Source organism: Schistocerca piceifrons, chromosome 2 (assembly GCF_021461385.2).
Source record: "Schistocerca piceifrons isolate TAMUIC-IGC-003096 chromosome 2, iqSchPice1.1, whole genome shotgun sequence".
Lineage (NCBI taxonomy): Eukaryota > Metazoa > Arthropoda > Insecta > Orthoptera > Acrididae > Schistocerca > Schistocerca piceifrons.
This window is the reverse complement of record NC_060139.1, coordinates 779,921,108-779,943,792: the sequence shown is the minus strand read 5'-3', so window position 1 is coordinate 779,943,792 and position 22,685 is coordinate 779,921,108. Positions and strand designations below refer to the sequence as shown.

Here is a 22,685-nt window from a genome sequence, read left to right as displayed (position 1 = left end):
TGTTCTATTGACCCGTTCCACGTCATAACGTTTATTATGAATTTGATCTATGTAACAGCTAACAGACTAACAACACATTCCTCTGTAAGTTTTAATTAGTTACATTTTTTATGAGACAAGAAACTGAACTTATCAAGTGCAGTGATGTACACGATCACAGCACAAGGATAAAATAAAACTACTTCCAGCAGAGAACAACATTAAAAATGACAGATCAAAGACCACACATCAGTGGTTTGATTTGCTGTAACAGAGTACCAAAATCTTTTAACACAAAATTGAAATCTTTTAACACAAAATTGAAATCTTTTAACACAAAATTGAAATCTTTTAACACAAAATTGAAATCTTTTAACACAAAATTGAAATCTTTTAACACAAAATTGAAATCTTTTAACACAAAATTGAAATCTTTTAACACAAAATTGAAATCTTTTAACACAAAATTGAAATCTTTTAACACAAAATTGAAATCTTTTAACACAAAATTGAAATCTTTTAACACAAAATTGAAATCTTTTAACACAAAATTGAAATCTTTTAACACAAAATTGAAATCTTTTCTGATATAAAATTGTTTATATTTATTCAGTGGCTTTTAAGACACTGATTGTAATATGAACCATTAGTATGTCAGCTGCAAAATAATAAATGTAAAAATAGATATAAAATGCAAAAATTGTAGTATGTAACATGTTTGGTAATTGTAATTATTGTAAGACTGTCACGTCGTAACCCCAATCAACGCCAAATCCGAAAGCTGTGTTACCAATGAAATACAACACTTAGCATTTAAACCACATTCATTAGAACACGAACCTACAGCCACAACAGAACTGAACTCCTGGATGGAGAGTGTAGCTGTTTATATAAATATTAAATATTCTAGAATGTTGTTACTTAAACAAACATCAGATTTTCCAGAATGCTGAGTCTTATACAAATATAGAATCTTCCAGAGTACACAACACTATCAAACCCAGCATTGCTTCACAATTGCTAAATATGTTTTGGAATGGGATATATGTCCTAACCTCCCTTTCCCCCTTCTGTATCCATCTCCTCCTCCTCCATCTGTCCAACTCTTCCTCCCCCCCCCTCCCCCCCCTCACTCACTCACTCACTCACTCACTCACTCGATTTCTTCCTTCCCTTTCTCTATGTCCATTCCCACTCCTTTCCCTCTCTGACCATGAGCCATTGCAAACAAACCCCTGATTGGGAATTCAAGTTGCTTGAAATGAGTGGCTAAATTGGTATATACTGGGGTATGAGAGACGTCTGCAGCTGCTGGTTCTAAGACAGTAGCTTCAGTGATAGATTTCACATATTTTTAATCTGGAAATGAGTAGGGTTAGAAAGTTTCAGATGGCTTGGATTCTGCAGTAGTGCTCTAATCATAAGACTATAAACCATAAATACAGCTTTCCTGTTTTCTGTTAAAAGCAGCCGCGAGGAAGAAAAGAAAGCTGCACATTGTTGTGTATAAAATTTTTGTTTAACATTATACTCCCTTTGTCGGGAAAGTTTTTTTAAAAAGTAGAAAACTGCACTTTGCTCCTATCAAAGTAGTCCCCTATACACAGTTCCAACATTTCTCGAAGTCTTGGAAGCAAGCAGGGAATTGGATGTCTGTAATATATTGATGAAGCTTTTCTTTATGTCACTTTTTCGTTTGCAGTAACAAGAAAAGATCGTAAGGTGAGGTTGGGTGAATATGGCGGATGTGGGATGGCAATAAGAGAATGTCTGGCCACATACTCAGCAATGATTAAAGTGGTACAGAATCTTGCACAGTCATGCAGCAGAACCTGTCCTTAGCATGCCACAAGTCTGGGTGGTGATGTCAGATTGCTTGTTTCAAATGTTTCACGGCTTTGATGTAAAGAATTCAGTTCATTTGACTTCTTTTGAGGCTGGTAGTCAAGGACCCCACCATTCAGCACTTTGACGCATCATGTGAGAGTCATGCCAGTAGTACCAACTTTCATCCCCAGCCATAATCTTTGACAGAACTGTGTGATAATGTCTGGCCCTATCCAGTAGTTAGCTGACATTCTTTATCTTTCCTCTTTCTATTCATCTGTTAGTGTGTTAGGGAAGTGTTCTGCATTAAGTTTCCACTTCCCTAACTCTTCGCCTAAAATCTTCTGACACATCATGATTCAAATTACGTTCTTCTGATATTATGGGCACAGGAACATGACAGTCTTCTTGCAATAACTGCCATATACTCTCCATGTTTGCTTTAATTATGTGCCTAGAAGGGTGACCGGCTCTGGAATCATGTTGCACTGAATCTCTGCCTTCACGAAATCTTTTGTGTCACTTGAAAACATAACTTCTTGTAAGAGCCATGCCTGCATATGCTTGCTTCATCATTGTCCATGTTTCACTAGAGCTTAATGTGAAACTTAATGTTCACTCTTTGCTCCCGATCAGCACCCGTTGTCACCGTAACTAATGCACCAAGAATCCGAACAGTGTGTTGCTAAGCACAACCTTGCTACCTAGTGAGTTTGTGCAGAAACCTGGCCAAGGTAATTTCAAGGATGCACAAATACCAGATAACATAAAAACATCTGCTCCTTTTTAGTGTTGCAAACTCAGAAATAAAAAACAAACATGTCCTGGAACTTTTCTGACAAAGGGAGTATGTAAAGAGAAGGAATATATGTGGAGGGGAATAAATACAGAGGAAACAGTTTGTATAATGATTTAAGTGCCCTGCTGTTGTAATTAAGATTAACTGTAAGAAGGAAAACCAAACCATACATTTTCAGGGCACAGAATTTTTTTTCTCAGTTTGATTTTAACAGAAAACCTGCACATTATTGTTTAAAAATAATATGTAGCCTAAGCCCTGAATGTTTGTCAGAGTACTGTGTAAAAAATTGAAGGCAATTAGTCAAGAACTTTTTGAGGTTTTTGCTAACAACATTGCCCCTTTACCATTTACCCACTTTGTGTACAATGAACTTTCCGTTTCAAAAAGGTGTTGTAGATAGCATCTGGTAATGGGTGTTTGAATTCATTGTCCTGTTGCTATATTGAACCCGTACGTTGCTAACAGCTCAATGATTACTTCCACACCAATATTTTCTTCCGTTTATGGCACAGGATAGCTGTCTAACTTGCACAGTAATTAAATGGACTTCTTAAATATAATTCTGTTCTTTCATCTTCTCCTAATATTAGTATTCTATCTCCACCTTTATGACATATACTGCAGATGGTCATCTCAAGTATTGCATGTGCTTGCTGCTTTAATCCATCATGCAGAATATTTTAAATTTTCATTCTTCCCATCCTTCTTTTAACAATTTTTCCATGTTACATTTTGTAGTTCCCTCTTTTTAACTCCTAACATGTCTTGGTGTAATTTAATTAATTTTGTCTGCAGGTAACCCCTCTCTGCGCAGAGTGACCTATAACTCTAATTGAGCATAGAACATTATGTGACTAGCATTATGACCAATTTGCTGTTTTAATCTTGAAGGTCTATTTGGTATGCTGTGTAGCAGAGACATGGTAATATTGGTGCGAATCTCCATTGGGCAATGCAGAGTATCTGTAACACTGGGAATAAAAGAATATGGCCAAAAAAAAAAAAAAAAAGTTAATTGTCTTTCTGAAATGTTAATGATCACTGAAACATAAAGTTCTTGCAATTTGGTGGCTATAATGCAGTATCTTCAGAATATTAATCAGTTGAACAATGGAAACTCCAGGTAGAAAGAGACAGATTGCTACTTACTGTAAAGAAGACACGTCAAGTTGCAGACAGGCACAATTAAAAGATGCACACACACACACACACACACACACACACACACACACACACAAGCAAGCACACCTCACGCACACATAACTGCAAACTCTGTCTTTTAATTGTACCTTTCTGCAACTTGACATGTCTTTTTTATAGTAAGTAGCATTGTGTCTTTTCCTACGTTGGTGAATAATAATTAATGATGCAAACTTTTCTTGATCTTCATGCTTCACTGCAGGTGCTGTTTTCTAGAAGTTTGTTAAGTGGAAATGGGTAGAGAACTGCATGATTGTCAATAATTATATAAAGACAGTTGTTGTATCGGGTGTACTATTTATTACGTCAGAGTGTCCTTGCTGAAATCTTACGCTGTACTGGCTTTCTCAGTGATTTCTTGCGGGTCTTGAATATATTTGCTGACCATCAGAAATTGTTACCTATAGTAATTTTGTTAATTGCAATCACAGAAATTGTTCAAAATTACAGAAAAGTTATCATTCAGTGGTTACAATTGAAATACATGAAGTAGGTTAGAAGGTCCAATACGTACCTGTCATTTAAGTGAACAATGCTGATTACATTTTTGATAATTGGTCTGAAACTATCCCAACCCAAATCTTGTTAATATGTTTCTGGTTTCAAATATGCGTTTGTTATTTTTCGGCGTGAGAAGAATTTCAATAATATTACACTAGTCCAGATAATCGCTTTGAAGTAATTGGGTGTTGTTATGATCAGCAGTTGCATAGTAAGCTGACAGTATGTTAATCAGAGTTGTCACAGGCTTCAAACATTATAAAAGCAGCACTTTTGGTGTCTCTTTCATTATTTGATTGTTCCTGAGTAAAATTAATTGATTATATATGTTCCTAACAATGGATGGATGTAATACAGACGAATACTCTTGACATGATTTTATTAAAAATTTCATTTTGGTGTTCAAAACTTAATTTACCTACACAGTTCCTTCCTGAATGACACTACCATTAATTAAGCAACCTGAATTAGCTTTAATGCCATGTGAAAGATAAGTTAAATTCTTGAAACCATAAGAAGAATGAGGTGTTGTTTCAATGAGAACCATGATTGTCATCTTGGATGTCGTTAAATAGGCACAAGCTGTGCAGCCCTGGCAATCTTCACTGTGGTATTTTGGAGCACCCTTCCTGACCAATTGCGATGGCTGAACTTTTGGTCGCAACATCATAACCATAGACCCACATCTCATGGCGGCTACAGTAAAAGTTAAGCAAGTGTCCTTCCTGAAAAACATATATTTTGTCGTAAAAAAGAAATCGTGTGAAAATTGTAAAGACGAAATCAAGAAACTGAATGAACGCATCACGAGCTTACAGTTCATAATCGGCAGTTTGAAAATGGACATTTCGAAAATACAACAAGAAAATAGTCAACTGAACACGCTAAAACTTGCGCGAGATAGTTCCACTGTTACGGAAAAGTGGTCAGATGTAAAGTGCAAAAACAGCAGGACCAAAGTGCAAATTCAGAAAACCTGTGAAAGTTACGCAAGCTTTGTGCACGAAAACACATTTCAAGTACTTTAGATTGCCGATAGTGAAAATGCAACGTACAGTTCGCATGAACGATGGGAAAAGCAAAAAGGCACTGTAGGGAATAAGGTAAGAGAAGAAAATTTACTGACGCAAACAACTGTGAAGGAGGTCAATATAAATGTGCCAACCAAAAATTGTGTCAAAGTGTGTAGTTAAACAATACAAAAGATTCGCAAATTGTGAACTCCAATAACAGGAAACTGTTTGTGTTTTCAGACAGCCATGGTCGTGGACTTGCGAGTAAACTAAAAGAAACAACTAAAACATTTTCGTGTGGTATAGTGAAACCAGGAGCCCCACTTAGTGAAAATAAAAAATGACCGAATCCGCAGAGGCAAAAAATCTGCATGATAAAGACTTCGTTGTACTTCCGGGAGGCGCAAACGACATCTACAAAAATGAAACAGCGAGTGCAACGCGTGATCTTAAACAGTGAGGAACCTCACTCAAACTAACGTAATACTTGTCAATATTCCGCATCGCTATGAACTTGTAAGATGGTCATGTGTGAACAGGGAAATAGAAAGTGCCAACAGTCAGTTTTCAAAAATCTGCAGACATTTTAAAAACGTGAAATGCGTTGATATAAGCAGTATTGGACGTAGATTCTACACGCAACACCGACTTCACCTGAATGGCTTGGGGAAAGAATATCTGACAAGCCTGATAACCAGGGTAATAAAAACCAAAACAATAATTGCATCGCCATCACCTGACTTCATAATGAAAACGCTTCAAAAAAAATCATTAGAAACAGCAGCAGCAGCAGCAGCAAAACATGTAAAAAAGACCAAATTTTAACAGAAAGAACAGTAGACATCGATTTCAACAACAAAAGAACTACTGTTCCTCATCAGCCAAGTATTATTTTAGACGAAAATAACAAAAAACGAGAAGACTCAAAGTTCACAAGGAAACACAGCAGTCGTGGTAGAACCAACATTTGAAGTCTCAGAAACATCATCACCATCGACAACAACAAATAGAAGGCTGTTGGACAGAAGAAATGCTGAGCCTCCTTGTCATTTCAAGGATTTTTTGTATGTGGGCCTGAAGAAAAAGAAGGGACAACAGTAGGTAGTGTCAGGTGTCTCCTCTCTCCAGTCTCAAGACAGACTCCAATGGATTCTCAGTCAGGTAACAGCACTAATAGAATGAAAAAGCAAGAGGAAGGCACCTCTTTCTTTCATCAAAATATAAGGGGCCTCTTAAACAAAACAGATCAACTCCTTATTAACATTAGTGAAAATGACAGTATAAATAATGCCCAGATTTTGTGCTTAACTGAGCACCATGTTACTGATAAATGTGCCTTGCCATCTATAGTAAGTTATAGTTTAGTAACATACTACTATAGGGAAAGTAAAGATAAAGGTGGAGTAGCAATTTATGTTAAGGATAGTGTAGCATACAAAGCTATAGATATTAAGAAATATTGTGTGGAACAACAATTTGAGGCATGTGCCACAGAAATAACAACTAAATTCTACCCAATAATAGTGTTGGCTGTCTACAGGGCTCCTTCAGGTGACATAAAAACTTTTCTGCATTCAGTGGAACTCCTTCTGTCAGGGTTACTTTCAAAAGCGAAGGATATTGTAGTTTTAGGTGATTTCAATATAAACTTTTTGACAGAAAATAAGAATAAAATAGACTTTGAGATTGTGATGACCTTACATAATCTGACATCAGTAATAAACTTCCCAACAAGAATTACATCCGAGTGCCAAACTATGATAGACAACATTTTTTTAGATGTAAATAGACACCAGAATTATATTGTCAGGCAGGTTGTAACTGGGCTTTCAGATCACGATGGACAAATTCTCACTATGTATGACGTTAATCTGTTCAAAAAAGAATTTCCTCAATGGAAATTCATAAGAGTAATTAATGAAGAGGCAAAAGGAACTTTCAACCACTGGTTGCAGCAAATGGATTGGTCTTTAGTATATAGCCATGATGATGTTGACACTAAATTTAACTGTTTTATAAATGAATTCTGTGCTCTTTTTGAAGAAATATTTCCCAAGAAATGGGTCAGAAACAGTGCTTCCAATTCTGTAAGCAAGCCTTGGATTACAAGAGGTATAAAACAGTAATGTAAAACCAAAAGGGAAACATATGCTGCAATAAGGTTCTGTAAAGATGTAGAAAATTTTGCAGAAATTAATACGGAATCAAAAGCCCTTTATTATGAGAAGAAAATAGATAATTCTAATAATAAAATAAAAACAATTTGGAGCATTGTAAAAAAAAGGAAGAGATAAAACAAGTAAAGAAGATGTAAATAATATCAGATATGAAGGTACCCTAGTAGATAACCCCAAAACGGTGGCTGAGATTTTTAATAAACACTTCCTATCAGTAACTCAACAGATTGGTTGCAAGCCCAATGTTGATGAAGCTGTAACTCTTTGTCAAGCAGTATATTGAAACACAATTTCAGAAATGCACCTTAATCCTGTCACTGTAGAAGAAATTCAAAAAATCATCATGTCTCTAAAAAGTATGAATTCTGCAGGGGTTGATAATATATCTAGTAATTTATTGAAATATTCTTGTGTGTGGATAAGTGACATTCCTCTGTCATATTTTCAATGCTTCCCTTCAGAAAGGTGTTGTTCCCAGTAGATTTAAGTATGCCATTGTGAAGCCCCTATGCAAAAAGGGCGATAAAGCTGAACTAACTAACTATCGACCTATCTCTTTACTGACAGCTTTCTCCAAAATTCTAGAAAAGCTAATACATGTAAGAATTACTGATCATCTCATAAAGAATGGAGTTCTCAGCAAGAGCCAATTTGGCTTTCAAAAGGGCTGTTCACCAGAAGATGCAGTCTACGCACTTGCAAATGAAGTCCTAGAAACCCTTAATGAAAAAATGCTAGCACTTGGTGTCTTCCGTGATTTATCAAAAGCATTTGACTGTGTTCATCACCAGATTCTCTTCCAAAAAGCAAAATTAGTAGGAATAAGTGGTGTTGCAGGCAATTGGCTACAGTCGTACCTCCAAGACAAAACAAAAAGTTGTCTTGAATAGCTCGGGTGGAGTATGTGACACTTCCTCAGATTCTGAATGGAGTTACATCACATGTGCAGTGCCTCAGGGCTCAATTCTTGGGCCACTATTATTCCTGATTTTTATAAATGATCTACCATCATGTACAACCCTGCCGTGTAAATTTACATTATTTGCTGATGATACCACAATTCTTATGAGCAGTAGAACAGACAACAATCTTGAGGAACTCATTAATCACATACTCTCAGATGTGGTTAATTGGTTCAAGGTGAATGGTCTCTTATTAAATTCCAGTAAGACCAGCTTTATTCAATTCTGTACAAAAACAGAAAAAGAGAGAGATAAGTGTGACGTGGTAATCAACCAATAGTTAGAATGGAAACAACAAAATTTCTTGGAGTGCACATTGACAAGAAAATGAACTGGTCTTCACATATTATTGATCTCTGTAAGAGGCTTAGCTCTGCTACCTATGCTTTACGGGTTGTCACTACATGTGTTGAACCTAACACTGCAAAAGTGGCATACTATGGCGATTTTCATTGTCTCATTGAGTACGGAATTATTTTTTCGGGCAACCAGCCATTAGCAAGGAAAGTGTTCATTGCACAGAAGCGAGCTTTAAGAATTATATGTGGATTACGCCCAAGAGACTCGTGTAGAAATAGCTTTCGTAATCTTAAAATATACACAACTACATGCCAATATATTTTTTCTCTCATGTGTTTTGTTTGTAAAAATATAGAGATTTCAACCAAACAGTAATTATCATGAGCATGACACACGGAGGAAGAATGACATATACAGTGAACTCAGAAATTTGAGCTTGGCACAAAAGGGTGTCCACTACACTAGAGCAAAACTCTTCAATGCTCTTCCTCCCGAAATAAAGACAAAGATTCATAACAAGAGTGAATTTAAGAAAGCACTAAAAATATTTCTGCTAGAAAAAGGTTTTTACAGTCTAGATGAATTTTTAACTAAATAAATTGTAATATTTTAATATTATATAATACAAGTTGACATAACGCCACTAAGAATTTTATTTAACCTGAGCTGTGTATCTGTGTGCTCTGTATCTGTTTTCTGTAGTGTTTTAATGATTCTAAGAAAATATGTATTTTCTTTTTCTGTATTGCTGCCCAAAGAATATACTGTATAAATTTTTATATAATTATGTTCTCAAATTTCTGTATATGCTATAAGATTATCAGAGTGTATTTGTAAAAAACTGACTCGTTCCACGTCCTTGTGTATCCAACACAGTTAGACCTATGGAACACGAAATAAATCAAATCAAATCATTTCTATTAAGAGCACAAGCTGTGCTGCCCTGGTATCATTTTATTTGCATATCCACCTGTAATGCATTTCCTCAGCCAAACAGTTGGTAAAAGAATGGCATAAGATTTCTGAATTGTATATTGATAAAATAATGGTGTACCAAATACAAATAATACATACATTTTAGGAATTGTGAATAATTTTTATTTTCTAGGCAAATTCTGTATTGGGACAGTACTTGGTTCTTGGGAGGAATAAGGAGAATTTTGTTGGTTGGATGAAGACAACAGCTGGTGCAAATCAGAAACAGGCTAATGATTGTTACCGTTGTCTCTCAGAGTGGAGTGATCAGTTTTTGTGAAATGCTGGAACAGAACTAAAAATAGAGTTTTCAAGCTATGTATGTGTTTTACAAATTAAATAGCTTTATTGTATTTTATGTATCTTGGTTTGGTGCTCTTTCAGCCGATTGTAATATGTGTTAAAGTCAGAATATTATTACTGTTGCCTATTGGAGTAATTGATTTTTGTTAGTCAGTTTTTTTATTTAAAGTGGGTGCATTTTTTGTTCAGTTTGAAACTACTCTCATGATTCTGGGATTAGAATAATAGATTTTTTTAGATTGGTGTTTGGAAATTTTATTTGTAGGAGATGTGTTCTGAAAAAGACCAGAATGTTATTATAATGTCTTTATTGCTCATGATACTTCATTTTAAGCACTGTTCCGCATAAAGTAGTACTCTCCACCCTTCCCAATATTTCTTCCATTTTTGGAAAGCCATGTGGAATGCATTTTCTGGGACGGTGCACAGGTCTCATCATATTGTCCTGATCTCTATGGTTTGGAAACAACGGCCTTTCAAGCTGGTTTTAAATTTGGAAAGCTAGGTCTGGAGGGGGGTGGCTGCAGCACATTGTGAGTCTTCACATTTTGCCAGATGGCTGCAGACATGGAGCAATGCACGAGCTGGCACATTGTCACGATACAACATCCATGTTCAGTTATTATACAGTTCAGGTCTCATCCTGCCACAAAATTCCTGAAACATGCAAAAATTCCCTGATAACTTCCAAGTTTTGCCAGGTGGTACAAATTCCTGACAGACAATGCCTTTATGGTCAAAAAACTATTATCACCTTGATCTTTGACCAACTCTTTTTTTCCCCTGGGAAGAGATCCTGTGCCCACCCACTCTAACAACTGCACCATAAACACAGCCATGAACCCACATCTCATCTCCTGTTATGGTGTTCTTAAGGAAGTTTTCATTGTCTCTGCAGTGGCAAGCAATTTCAACATGCATGTCTGATCATCAGTCAATAAATGTGGCACAAATTTTGCATTGCCACAATGGATTAGAAGTTTGTCACACAAAATTATGGTTTGGTCCTTCACTGGTGCCCACTTTGTCAGCAGCTTCTGAACAGTTAAACAATTCCATAAACCACAGCATGAACTTTCTTGATATGGTCTTTATCTGTTGATGTGGTAGATCATGCAGGACCGGTATCTTCACTGACCTATCTTCTGTCATGTTCAGAAACTTAAGCCACTCATAGCACTGTGTGTTACTCATACAGTCCTCCCCATATGGTTGATTAAGCAGTCAAAATGTATAAAAGATTAAATAAGTTTACACACACAATCTTCAAGCTTTTTTTAATGTCACTTTGTCACTAATCTGACAAACAGCATGTACATGTGTTCACTTCACCAAACATAGCTTGGCAAAGCAACTAATGGTCACATCAAAATTATGTTATTGACAGTTTGTTTTCTAAACTCTGCCACTAGGTGTACTCAGTAGCCAGAGCATGCTCCCTCTGCCAGTTGATGCTCTATTTCAAAAGTTGTCTTTTTTTTGGACACATCTCAGATATTCATATTTGGTCTTGTGATGTCTTATGCAGATATAAGGCGATTAATTCTAGACATGTTCTTCCATAAAGACTACAATCTATTTTGTATAAACATAATAAATTATCATTTAAAATGTAGCTATTTTCAGGTATAATTTTTTAATTTTTGTTTTCAATGAAACTAAACCATCGAATGTTCCATTTGTTTATTTTGCTGTATGTAGTTTTTATGCATATTAAGGATATTGAAACATTCATGTTAATGCTTATGTGATTTCACAATGTATAATGTAAATGTTGCACTGCTGTATATTGAAATAAAATAATAAACCATTGCTGTTATGTGTGAATTACAAGATTAAATAAATGATTAAGAAATCAATATCTTTAAAGTGAAAAATATTTTTTTTTTTTTACTTTATTTCTCAGCACAGAGTTTTCTTTTAGTGCACTACATTTTGTGTATAACTGATCATGTTTTTTAGACTTGATATGATTGCCCACCGTTTGAAAAATAATTTTATTCCAGTTTTCTCTTCTTATAACCAGCATGTTATTTGCTGTAGCATTTGTTGAAGTTTGTGAATAGAACTCAGATGTAGAGAATGAAGTGGATGAGATGGACTATTTGAATATTTTGACTATCATAATTGCAAATATATGAGAACAACTACATTATTCCAGTGAGAGAAGCTTTATTGTTATTGCATAGAGAAAATTAATAATAATTTTGTTGTAAATTAGCAATGAGACATAACATGGATTTGCAGTCTTTTCCTAAGTTTTTGGGTGAATATCAGTATAGGCGAATCCCAAAACTTCAGCTATGGATTTTCCAACTGACAGACTAGTTTTTTGCCATTTGGGAACATATCTGTGACTTGCTGCCTACAGAAACTTCTCAAAATACTGATTGTCTGTCTCATTGTAAACAAAAGATAACATCTATTCTCAGAAATGAATGCTGGGTTCAAAATCATTTGACCCCATTGCTTGCACATGTTGTTTATGATACGGGAGTAATTCCTTCTGTACATGCACCCTCCACACCATGTTCTACAAAGTGTGCATTTCACAGTTACAATGTCAGATGATTACTGATGAAATCTTCTGTCACATGATCCATCATCACAAAATTCTTTGTAGAGAACCTTGGGTAAGTCTGTGATTTGAGTGACCCAATTTTTAATATTTCTATCTATGGTGGTAAATTTCTTCCAGTTAGGAATATGGCTGTTGCAAAATTTTTCTCTGTATATTCATTTGGCTTTCCAGGGACTGCATCCTGTGGCACCATATGTCAAGTGCATCTTTGCAAGAGCCTTTTGCAAGTAGCACTCCACATCTGAAAACAAGTGTGAAACTGCAAACAGTTGTAAACCATGCCATGGACACATCACAGTTTCTTGTTTTGTTTTTCAAGGTGATGCCACCAATGTTGATGAGATAGGCACATGTTACAAAACATAAACTGTTAACAAAGACCTGCCTCATACCAAGTACTCATCCACTGTGTTATAATACCTGAAATATTAATTTCTGACCATTGGTTCCACATTTCAGAATATTTAATTTGGTATCCTCTGCTGACTGTATAAAGTGAGGATTTAGGATACCCTGTACTGTTTGTTAATGACCTTCTGATTGAGTTCTTAGTGTGGTTCAGGAGGCAGAGGAACCAAGCTCTGCCCACTGTAACCCGACACTCAGACAAGTGAGAAGAGAGAAAAAGCTGCACTTTCTTCAATTGTTGTTAATACACATTAGTTATTGCTTTGGCACAGCACAGTGCAACATTCACTTTGTAATGGCAACTGTACTTTTATATCACCAGTGTTGGCAGTGGCCACCACAAAACATTTTTACTGAGTGCTACAAGGAAGTCTGCTATTCTTGCCTTTTCTGTGGCCACTGTGTTGTGTGCTGTGAAAGTGAACAACACAAAAGAAAGAAAATGGTCAGTACGGCTGAGGTGAAGGACGAGCAGCCAGGGGGAGAGGGGGAGCCTGTCCTTTATTTGAAAATAACTTATTTTAGAGTATGAATACTCATTTTGAAATTAGGGATGAGTGATAATTATTGATTTGTACTAGAACTTTTGAAACAGAAATTAGGAAAGAACAACACTTTAATGAGTTATTCAAAGATTTCATGCCACAGGTGAACTGAAGTTTGTTGAAAAATTATGTATTTGGTATGTAAACATCCTCACTGCCAGCACCAGTTTTCTTCAAGGCAACAGTGGCACGTCTTTCTTGACAGTACTGTGAACATTGGTTTTATTTTATTTTTAACTCCCCTCACTATTATCTGCGTGGCTTACACTCTTTTGTGTGGTGTATTTTGTTTGAACTTGCTTGGGTAGGACAGAGTTTGGGAAGGAAATTGGCTGTGTTTATTTACAAACGAAAGATCCCTACACATCGTTGCCAGCCTGTTTAGAGGAACTTCAGAAAACTTATATCTGGACAGCTAAACTGAAATTCAAACCCTGTTCCTTCCAAATATCCATTGTATCACCTTATTCTGTTTATTGCTAAGAAGGTGGGCTAATATGTATCTAAGTAATTAGTCCTCTAAATGAAATTTTAATCTTGATTTATATAGACCTCTGTATCCTTGGCATACAACCAAGGAACATGTGATAAAATGAGATAGGAAAAAAGAAAAATAAATATTAAGATCTTCAGCTGTAAAGTTCTGAAATTAAAATAATGACAGGTGAACATTCAGTGTAAGCATTTATTTCATTGTACCATACTCAATAATCAAAAATGAACAGGAAGGGTGACAGCTGTAGTCTATCAAGACAGATTTTGTTCGTTTATGTAAAATCCATCCACCCCTGCAGTGTTTCCTTTGAACCTCAGGACCCTCACAAGGACTAACATCTCAATCTATAGAACTTCTTACCCCACTCAAACCACGCACCCCCACCTTATCTCCTTCCTAAGATCCACAAACCCAATCATCCTGGCCATCCTATAGTTGCTGGCTTCAAAGCACCCACTGAATGTATATCTGCCTTCATTGCTCAACACCTAAAACCCATAGTACAAAGACTCTCCTCCTACATCAAACCTACTAACCATTTCCTTGATCATCTGAAGAAATCCGTGCCCATCCCACTGCCACCACACACCTTGCTTGTCACCATTGATGCCACCTCCCTCTATACCAACATCCCCCATGTACTTGGTCTGCCTGCTGCTGAACGTTTCCTCAGTCAGTGCCCAGCTGATTCCAAACCTATGAAATCCTTCCTACTCATCTTAATCAACTTTATACTTACCAACAACTACTTCACCTTTGATGGCAGACATACAAACAGATCAGTGGTACGGCCATGGGAGCTGGCATGTCTCCTTCCTATGCCAACCTTTTCATGGGTTGCTTGGAGGGTGCTTTCATGGGATCAATAAATCTTCAGCTCCTGGTTTGGTTTAGATACATTGATGACATCTTTAACGTAAAGATCATGGTTAGGTTGACCTACGAAAATATCTGGAATTTCTGAATATCTTCTCCCAGTTAAATTTCACATAGTCCTTTTCTGCATCCCATGCCACTTGCCTTGATGTCGATCTCGTCCTCATCGAAGGCCAGCTACGCACATCCAGTACTTACATTTTGACAATTGCCATCCTTTCCATGTCAAACATTCCCTCCTATATGGCCTTGGCATCAGAGGTAAACGTGTTTGTTCAGATGCAGACTCTTTGCAGCAATACAACACTATTCTCACCTCAGCCTTCAATGCACATAATTACCCCACCAGCCTAGCTAAAAAATTCCTGGGCTATCACATCCAATCCTGGTACTGCTGATCCCTACAATAAACAACTTTGGAACCCTTCACTTGTGACTCAGTATTATTCTGGTGTGGAATGTGTTAATCAGCTACTTTGACAGGGCCATGGCTTCCTAGATGCCCTGAATGAGATCTATTCTGTCTGAAATTCTGCCCACCACACATAAAATAGTTTTCTGATGCCCTCCCAGTCTCCACAATTTTCTTGTCAAACTGTATGCTCCTTCTGCACCCATCTCCGTACCCTATGGCTCCTACCCCTATGACTGTCCCCGCTGCAAGACTTGCCCTATGCACCCTCATACCACCATCTGTAGCAGCCCTGTAACTGGAAAAACATATACTGTCAAAGGGAGAGCAACCTGTGAAATGACACGGGTCATATACCAGCTGTTATGTAAACACTGTTTGACCTTCTACATTGACATGACTACCACCAAATCGTCAATTAGGATGAATGGGCGTAGGCAGATGGTGTATACTGGCAACTCACAATATCCTGTTGCAGAGCATGCTCCACATGAGAGACATAACCTCGACAACCGTTTCACCACACATGCCATCTGGATTCTTCCCCTAAAGACCAGTAACTCAGAACATCGCAGGTGGGAACGAGCACTACAACATGTCGCTGGCCACTACTTTCTCCCATCTTTCGGGAAGCATACGAATCCCGCAGTGGAAGAACTGGGCGTCTTTCGTGAAGATCCATGCAGCGATCCAATTTTGCAATTGTTCATATGACAGGAAGTGCTGGGCAGCCAGGTCATGTGCCATTGAAGTAAAAAGTTGGTAGTCAAAGGGAACGATGTTTGGAGAATATGACAGGTGGGGTAGGACTTCCCATTTCAACGTTTTGAAGTATGTTTTGGCGGGTTTCACGACATGGGGTCAAGCACTGTCATACTGCAAACTCACCTTTTTTGTATCTATCGCTGTGCTGTGGCCATTTGTCTTTCAGTGATAGGCTCAAACATATCAATCGCTTTTGATAAAGATCTCCTGTGATTGTTCCCTTTAGTTGCAGTAGCATCGAAAGCTTTCTCTCCTTCACAATCGTGCCAGTCTTCATCGTCAAAATCACCGTTCTTGAAGCATGGAAACCATTTTCTGCAGAGTTCTGTCACTAACAGGAGTATCATCATCATAGGTCTTACCCAGCTTTTTATGAGCCTCAGCTGCAGATTTCTTCATATCAAAGCATAAAATTAAAACCTTCCACAGATGACGAGAATTGGGCTCGTAAGTTGACATATTCAGCCGAGAATAACTTTAAAATGCAATCAAAAATCGATTAATATTTTGATGGCATTTATGTTCTCAAATGCCTAAGCTTACTGTATGACATTTACAACCTACGACTTGCGCCATTACTTTCCACTAATCCTGTCTACTGCAAAACGGTGGAAGCAAAGTTGTAGACCTAATAATTTCTTGTGTCTCAGCATTTCTTGACAGTAGCCACTCTTTGCTTCACTCCGTTTTAGTTTCCTACATCTTTCACTGTCTTGCCCATCTTATTTTTCACCGCTCCCTCACACCTCTGTTACGTACAGTGCACTTAGCTTTTCACTCTTATTAACTCATGCATGATGATTAAATAGTAATCTCTATCTGCATATTACCCTGTCCTTTCTCTGAGGTTTTCAAATTGCATTCGACACAGTCCCCTACAATCAGTCTTTCCTCCTCATCCCATGCGGTAAGTCTCCCCTGACCTGCAGTTGTGGGTGACTTTCCTGAAATCTACCACTTTTCCTAGGCCTCTTCAGTCCTTTTCCTTCACCCCTCTTGCTTCCCCTTCAACCATTCTGCATGAAGAAGGAGGCACTGGCTCTGAAAGTTTGCAAGTTACAAGTGTCTTTGAAGTGTGTATTCTGCCGCCACCTGGCGAGTAGATTTTTTATCTATCCAGTTAAATTGTTTAATTTATCCTTTTTGTAACATTGTTAATATTCTAACTTTGACTTTTCATTGTGTGGCAGTGATACACAAAGTTTAAGGGCCGGATTCACAGTTGGGAGTATCCACCTAATGTAATGAGGCCAGGTCCGGATGCTCCTGTGACCAGCCTAATATGCTTATGATGGACTGTATTAGGGAATTTTGAGATGTTATGGTGAAGGAACACACACACAGTGCAGTGAAGCTGGAACTGGTTAGATACCTCGTAAAACTGGAGAAAATACGTTTCGTCAGCTTCTCATGTCTTCTACCCAATACATTTCAAAATGCTGAACAATTTGAGGGACTATGCTTACAGATCCTTCAGTTGCGGTAATCATGAAAACTTATTATTGAAATTGAGGCCTAGAAACAATTCTTTAAAATTTAAAATGGCGTCCCTCCTTTGAATTTTTGGACGATAACAAACATTAAAGTTGTGAACAGTTTAGAACAACACACACATTTAGCGGCAGAAAATTTAGGACTGATATTTTGTGCACACACTTCCAACATTTTAACTGTCAATTACAACTGCTTTGTGGTTGCTTGGGCATGTTCGTGAATGAGGACTGAATAGGGCTCTTTACTGTGAACATTATCCCATTTATATCTACTGGAAAGATCGCACTTAAAATGAGGGATACAGTTATCTTGTATGGAACAGTCCAATATAAAGTTGTCAACTAGAGAAATGATCCTGAAAGTGGAAGACATCTCTAGTAACCCAAACGTATAACTAATGGTTTTTTATCTCCATATAGTATTGTAGAGAGTACCTGTTACATGATATCTGCTCAGCTAAGCATGTTATGTTGTTGCCTCCAGCAGGGTCAAGTTGACAATAGTGGAATAGTGTCTTTTGAACTCACACTGAAAGCCATGAAGCAATTGCCTGTGTTCTAGGCTGACTGTCCCATGCTGGCTGTGATAACAATGCTACAGAATTTGTTGTTCTTCCCAGGTTTGAGTAACTTCCTTCAAAAAGTCAAGAAATTGTAGTGTTTCTTCTAAGATAATTAAGAAGATCAAGGGGGATTTCCTGTGGAATTCAACTGAAGGCTACTGCAAATTGTATTTTCATTACATCGTGGTGTGTCACATGATGCAGGCAAATTTCTTTCAGCTGTATGAGTCCCTCAACAGTTTGACACTGAAGGCATGTTATGATGGAGCTCCATAGCACATTTGGTGCTTTGACATCCCCATAAAGGACTGGGGAGCACACTGAGCGAGTCTGAGAGAACTTCATGCAGTGTCAGGTAAAAGTGCAAACATCATGCATGTGTGGCACACCCTGAATGGTAACAGTAACTGATTGCAATATTGTGTTGGAGAGGATATGTTAAGAATGATATTAGTCCTAGTCGAATATGGCCATAGCGCTTGTAGTTCACTCCCTACTGAGGTCTTTTTGTTTTTGCTGGGGCTGTAAACACTATCTTAACTTTGTAGTAAAGGTCGCTAATGGACATTTGAATGGTGCTACTTGATCTAAAGGTAACTGGTTCATCTTGGTGCTAGAGGGGAGGGGAAGAGACTTTGTACCAATGTCCTTGGCCTGTATGTAAATGATTACTGTTTCAATTCTCTGTGATGGGCGGAATGGCCACCAGAGTGAATTAGTGTTGTTACCAGGATGGGTAGGGCATATAACTGATGCAAACAGTGTCATACGTTGAGTGATTACTGGGAAGGACATGTAGATGCTGCATACTGATGTGGTAAAACATTCTCGACACTTGGCAGAGCTGGAAAGCGACTTAATAGTGGGTCTCCATTTGGCTTTCCAATTGAATTGTGCAGTACCCAGATCTGTGGGGAATTCAGATGTGACACTGGCTTGATGTTGGGTTGCATGGGAATGTGAGGGAAAGCATTAGAGGTGGGCCAAACGGTTATTCTGGAGTAACCATTATCACAGTTCCAGTTATTCTTTGATAACCGTTATCGTTAACGGTTATTAATAACTGCCAAGTTATTTTTCGCTAGCGAATACCGATAACTCCGACAGTTAAATAACGACATAGTTGGAATCCATCAGTTTAGATATCAGTATAACTGCGAGTAGTGTGAAATAGCAGGAATGTCGTATGAATCGTGTCATAACCTTAGCTTATTAACTCCGGGTACATTTTAGTTGATGTTAGAATGATTATTAGTGTTTCATATTATATGTTTGTAGGTTATCGGTCGCTATTAGAAATATTATCTTCGCAGCTGCGAACAGAAAGTACGCGGAACTTCGCCAAAGCACTGTTTAAGTAAAATGTTAACAATGTGCGTTTTTAAGTATGAAGTAATATGTAAACTGAGTACTGTAGGTTAAATTCGAAGCTCAATTTCTTGTGCTGCTCACATAATAGAATAAAGTGTACAGCCTTATAATACGACAAAAAATTACGTAATGTGACAGATTCGTTTACTCCTGTGCTGTAAAAGCTAGTCCTATTGGGGAAAGTGTGAGTACGCTAATCCAAGTTTTATGTCAGATTTGCAAACTGCTCGATTTCTCCAGCGACAGCATGTTTATAACATATGAAGACATGCAGATCGAAAAGGTTGACAGTGTTACATTTCTGGGACTACAGCTCGATAATAAATTCAGTTGGGAAGGGCATAGCACATTTTTTCATTCTATTATTTCATAAGGGAGCATATTCTGTGGTAACTTATCAAACGTAGCAAAAGTTTTTCGCATGTAAAAGCGTGTAATAAAAATCGTTTGTGGTATCAATTCAAGAACATCATGTAGGAACCTGTTCAAGGAACTTTGTATTCTAACCACTGCTTCCTAGTATATTTATTCCTTTATGAAATTTGTTTCAAGTATTTCCAACCAATAGCTTAATACATAATATCAGTACTAGAAATGGGAACAGCAATCTACATAAAGACCTAAAATTAGTTACCTTGGTCCAAAAGGGGTCCAATATTCAGGAACATGCATTTTCAATAAACTGCCAGCAAGTCAGCAACCATTAAAAACTTGGTTTCAGATAAGGCACGGTTTACAGTGTGTTTGAAAGACTATTTGATACAGAAGTGTCTGATTCCACCCGTCATCAATATGCCGGAAATGGCTATTTTAAGTGTCTCTATGACGTCACTACATACACATGGCAACAAACACGAAGATACATATAAATAATACAATAACATTTCCCACCAAAAATACAATCAAACCAATGGGACAACTGCGGGAAGTTGGGGGTTTTAGGGTGAGGACAAGCTAGTAAAAAAAACACACCATGATCCCAAAACACAAAATGAAGAACAAAAAGAAAAAAAAAAAAATACAGCATTCTGCTACACCAACAAAAATCTGCAGGAATCGGACACTTCCCTTGAACAATATAGGTCAACTATAGGTGACCATACCAAAACACCAATACCCACAACTAAAAGTACGAAAATTGGAATCAGACATTTCCCTTGACCTACATAGGTCAACCTCAGATGACGATACTAAAACATCAACACACACAACTATGAAAATGGGAATCGGTCATTTCCGGTGACCTATATAGGTCCACCACAGCTACTGATGCCAAAAAACCAACACCTACAACTGCGAAAAATAAAACCACAATCCCAAAAGTCCACAAATCAATCATCCCTACATAAATTAAATCACATTCAATACTTCATAAATACCCAAAACATCACAGCTAGAAAAAAAAAAAATATATTAATTACCACCAGCAAATTCCGGCACTGCAACCTAGATCGACAGCCCCCCCCCCCCCCCAAACACACACACACACACACACACACACACACACACACACACACACACACAAAAAAAAAAACCAACTCATAAACACCGTGCCGTAATGACATTCACACACCACAACACCTATACGTCGAAGCAGACGGGTGGAATCAGACGCTTCCATTGACCCCTCCTTCTACTCTGTAGATGAATATCGTAACAGAGACTGATAGACCAGCTTAGGTAAAAATTCTGCTATATTTCAGTTTTGACAGCACTTGGTTGCAACAGTCAAGATCGGGTATTCTGTGTACGATAAATTTATTAAAAGTACGTAACTGTGTTTTATTTTGTCAGTGTACCAATTCTGTAAATATTAGCAGTTACTGTGATATATTCACATATTTTGACAATCTCCTGACAAATGATGAGGATAATAATTATTATATTCCACTGTATTATGTTATACTTTCTGACATGTTATTTGTCATTCGCGATGGCCAGCGGCTATTTCCGTAGCAGTACGAAAATATTTGTTCGCTCCAGTTACTATCCTCTCTGGAAATATCACCTGGAACTACGACCTTTAACTGGAGTCACCGAGTCAGGAACGTCAACACACACAGTTATTCCGTTACCAGCTTCCAGGTTATCTGTGGTGCTAGCCCGATAACTACCAGAGAACTAGAACTACGAGCCAATAACGATAACTGCCAGAGGAGAATACAGGTCTCTGACAGTTATTTCCATAGTCGCTCGAATTCCTAAGTAACCTTCCTTGTACTACCCGTCCAAGCTAAATTAACACGTAAGGCGGTGGCTTAAGGGAACGACCGTACTTGTTAATGCCTGTACTGCAGCTCCTATCAGCCACGGCTTGGACATTAACTTTATTTAATTGTTTATGCTAAAAGTAACGAAGGCCCACGAAATAGTACACAGTTCTTATCAACAGATGGCGCGCAGTCTCACAGTTATTCCCATGGTCTATAGAACGCCTTCCAAATGCGCAGTACGATCTTCGGTCAACAGATGGCGCGAGGCACTGTTGACACTAAACAGTTATTGAAATAACTGCCAGAATCAGAGGAACGGTTATCGCAGTAATGGTTACTTCTTAGTAACCAGTTATTTCTATCAGTTACGTTATTTTTTGCCACCTCTAGAAAGCATACTCATTGTCAAGGTTCCAGTTGACCCTGTCTGCCCACCACAAGGTATGATCACCGTATTGTGCAGCAAGCACACTGTAATACAAGAAATCCCTGCTATCCAATAACAAGTAAAGGACTCCCTGCAGTATTCAGCAACATTGCTAATAAATGACATCACATTGTGTTCAGTGAGGAATATCAGTTCTGCACTACCCCAGATGATGATCGTCAGGAAGTATGGCAATGACCTAAGAAGAGATCCCATTCTTCCAGTGTTTTTGAGAGGCACAGCAGTGTTACTTCTGGTGTTTGGTGTGAGGAGCCATTGGGTATATTTCATATCACAGCTGGTAGTGATTGACAGAACTCTGATGGCATAACAATATCATGGACATCCTGTGGTCTCACATGTTACCTTCCAAGTGACAATATTGTGGTGCTGTTTTCCAATAGGAAAATGCTCATCCGTAGGACTCCATATGTCACTATGAACTGTCTGCGTGACACTGAGGTATTCCTGTGGCCAGCAAGATCCCCATATAGAG

General features: G+C 37.7%; 1 protein-coding gene across 3 annotated transcripts in view; it reads left to right on the top strand.

The window, feature by feature from the left end:
- LOC124776471 (barrier-to-autointegration factor-like) overlaps window positions 1-11,851 on the top strand; it is a 29,702-nt gene extending 17,851 nt beyond the window's left edge. For all 3 annotated transcript variants that reach the window (XM_047251484.1, XM_047251483.1, XM_047251485.1), the window contains exon 3: window positions 9,870-11,851. In XM_047251484.1, coding sequence (XP_047107440.1) covers window positions 9,870-10,016 — 147 coding nt within the window. In that variant the 3' untranslated portion in view covers window positions 10,017-11,851. The remainder of the gene's footprint in view (window positions 1-9,869) is intronic.
- The last annotated feature ends 10,834 nt before the right edge of the window (window positions 11,852-22,685 follow it).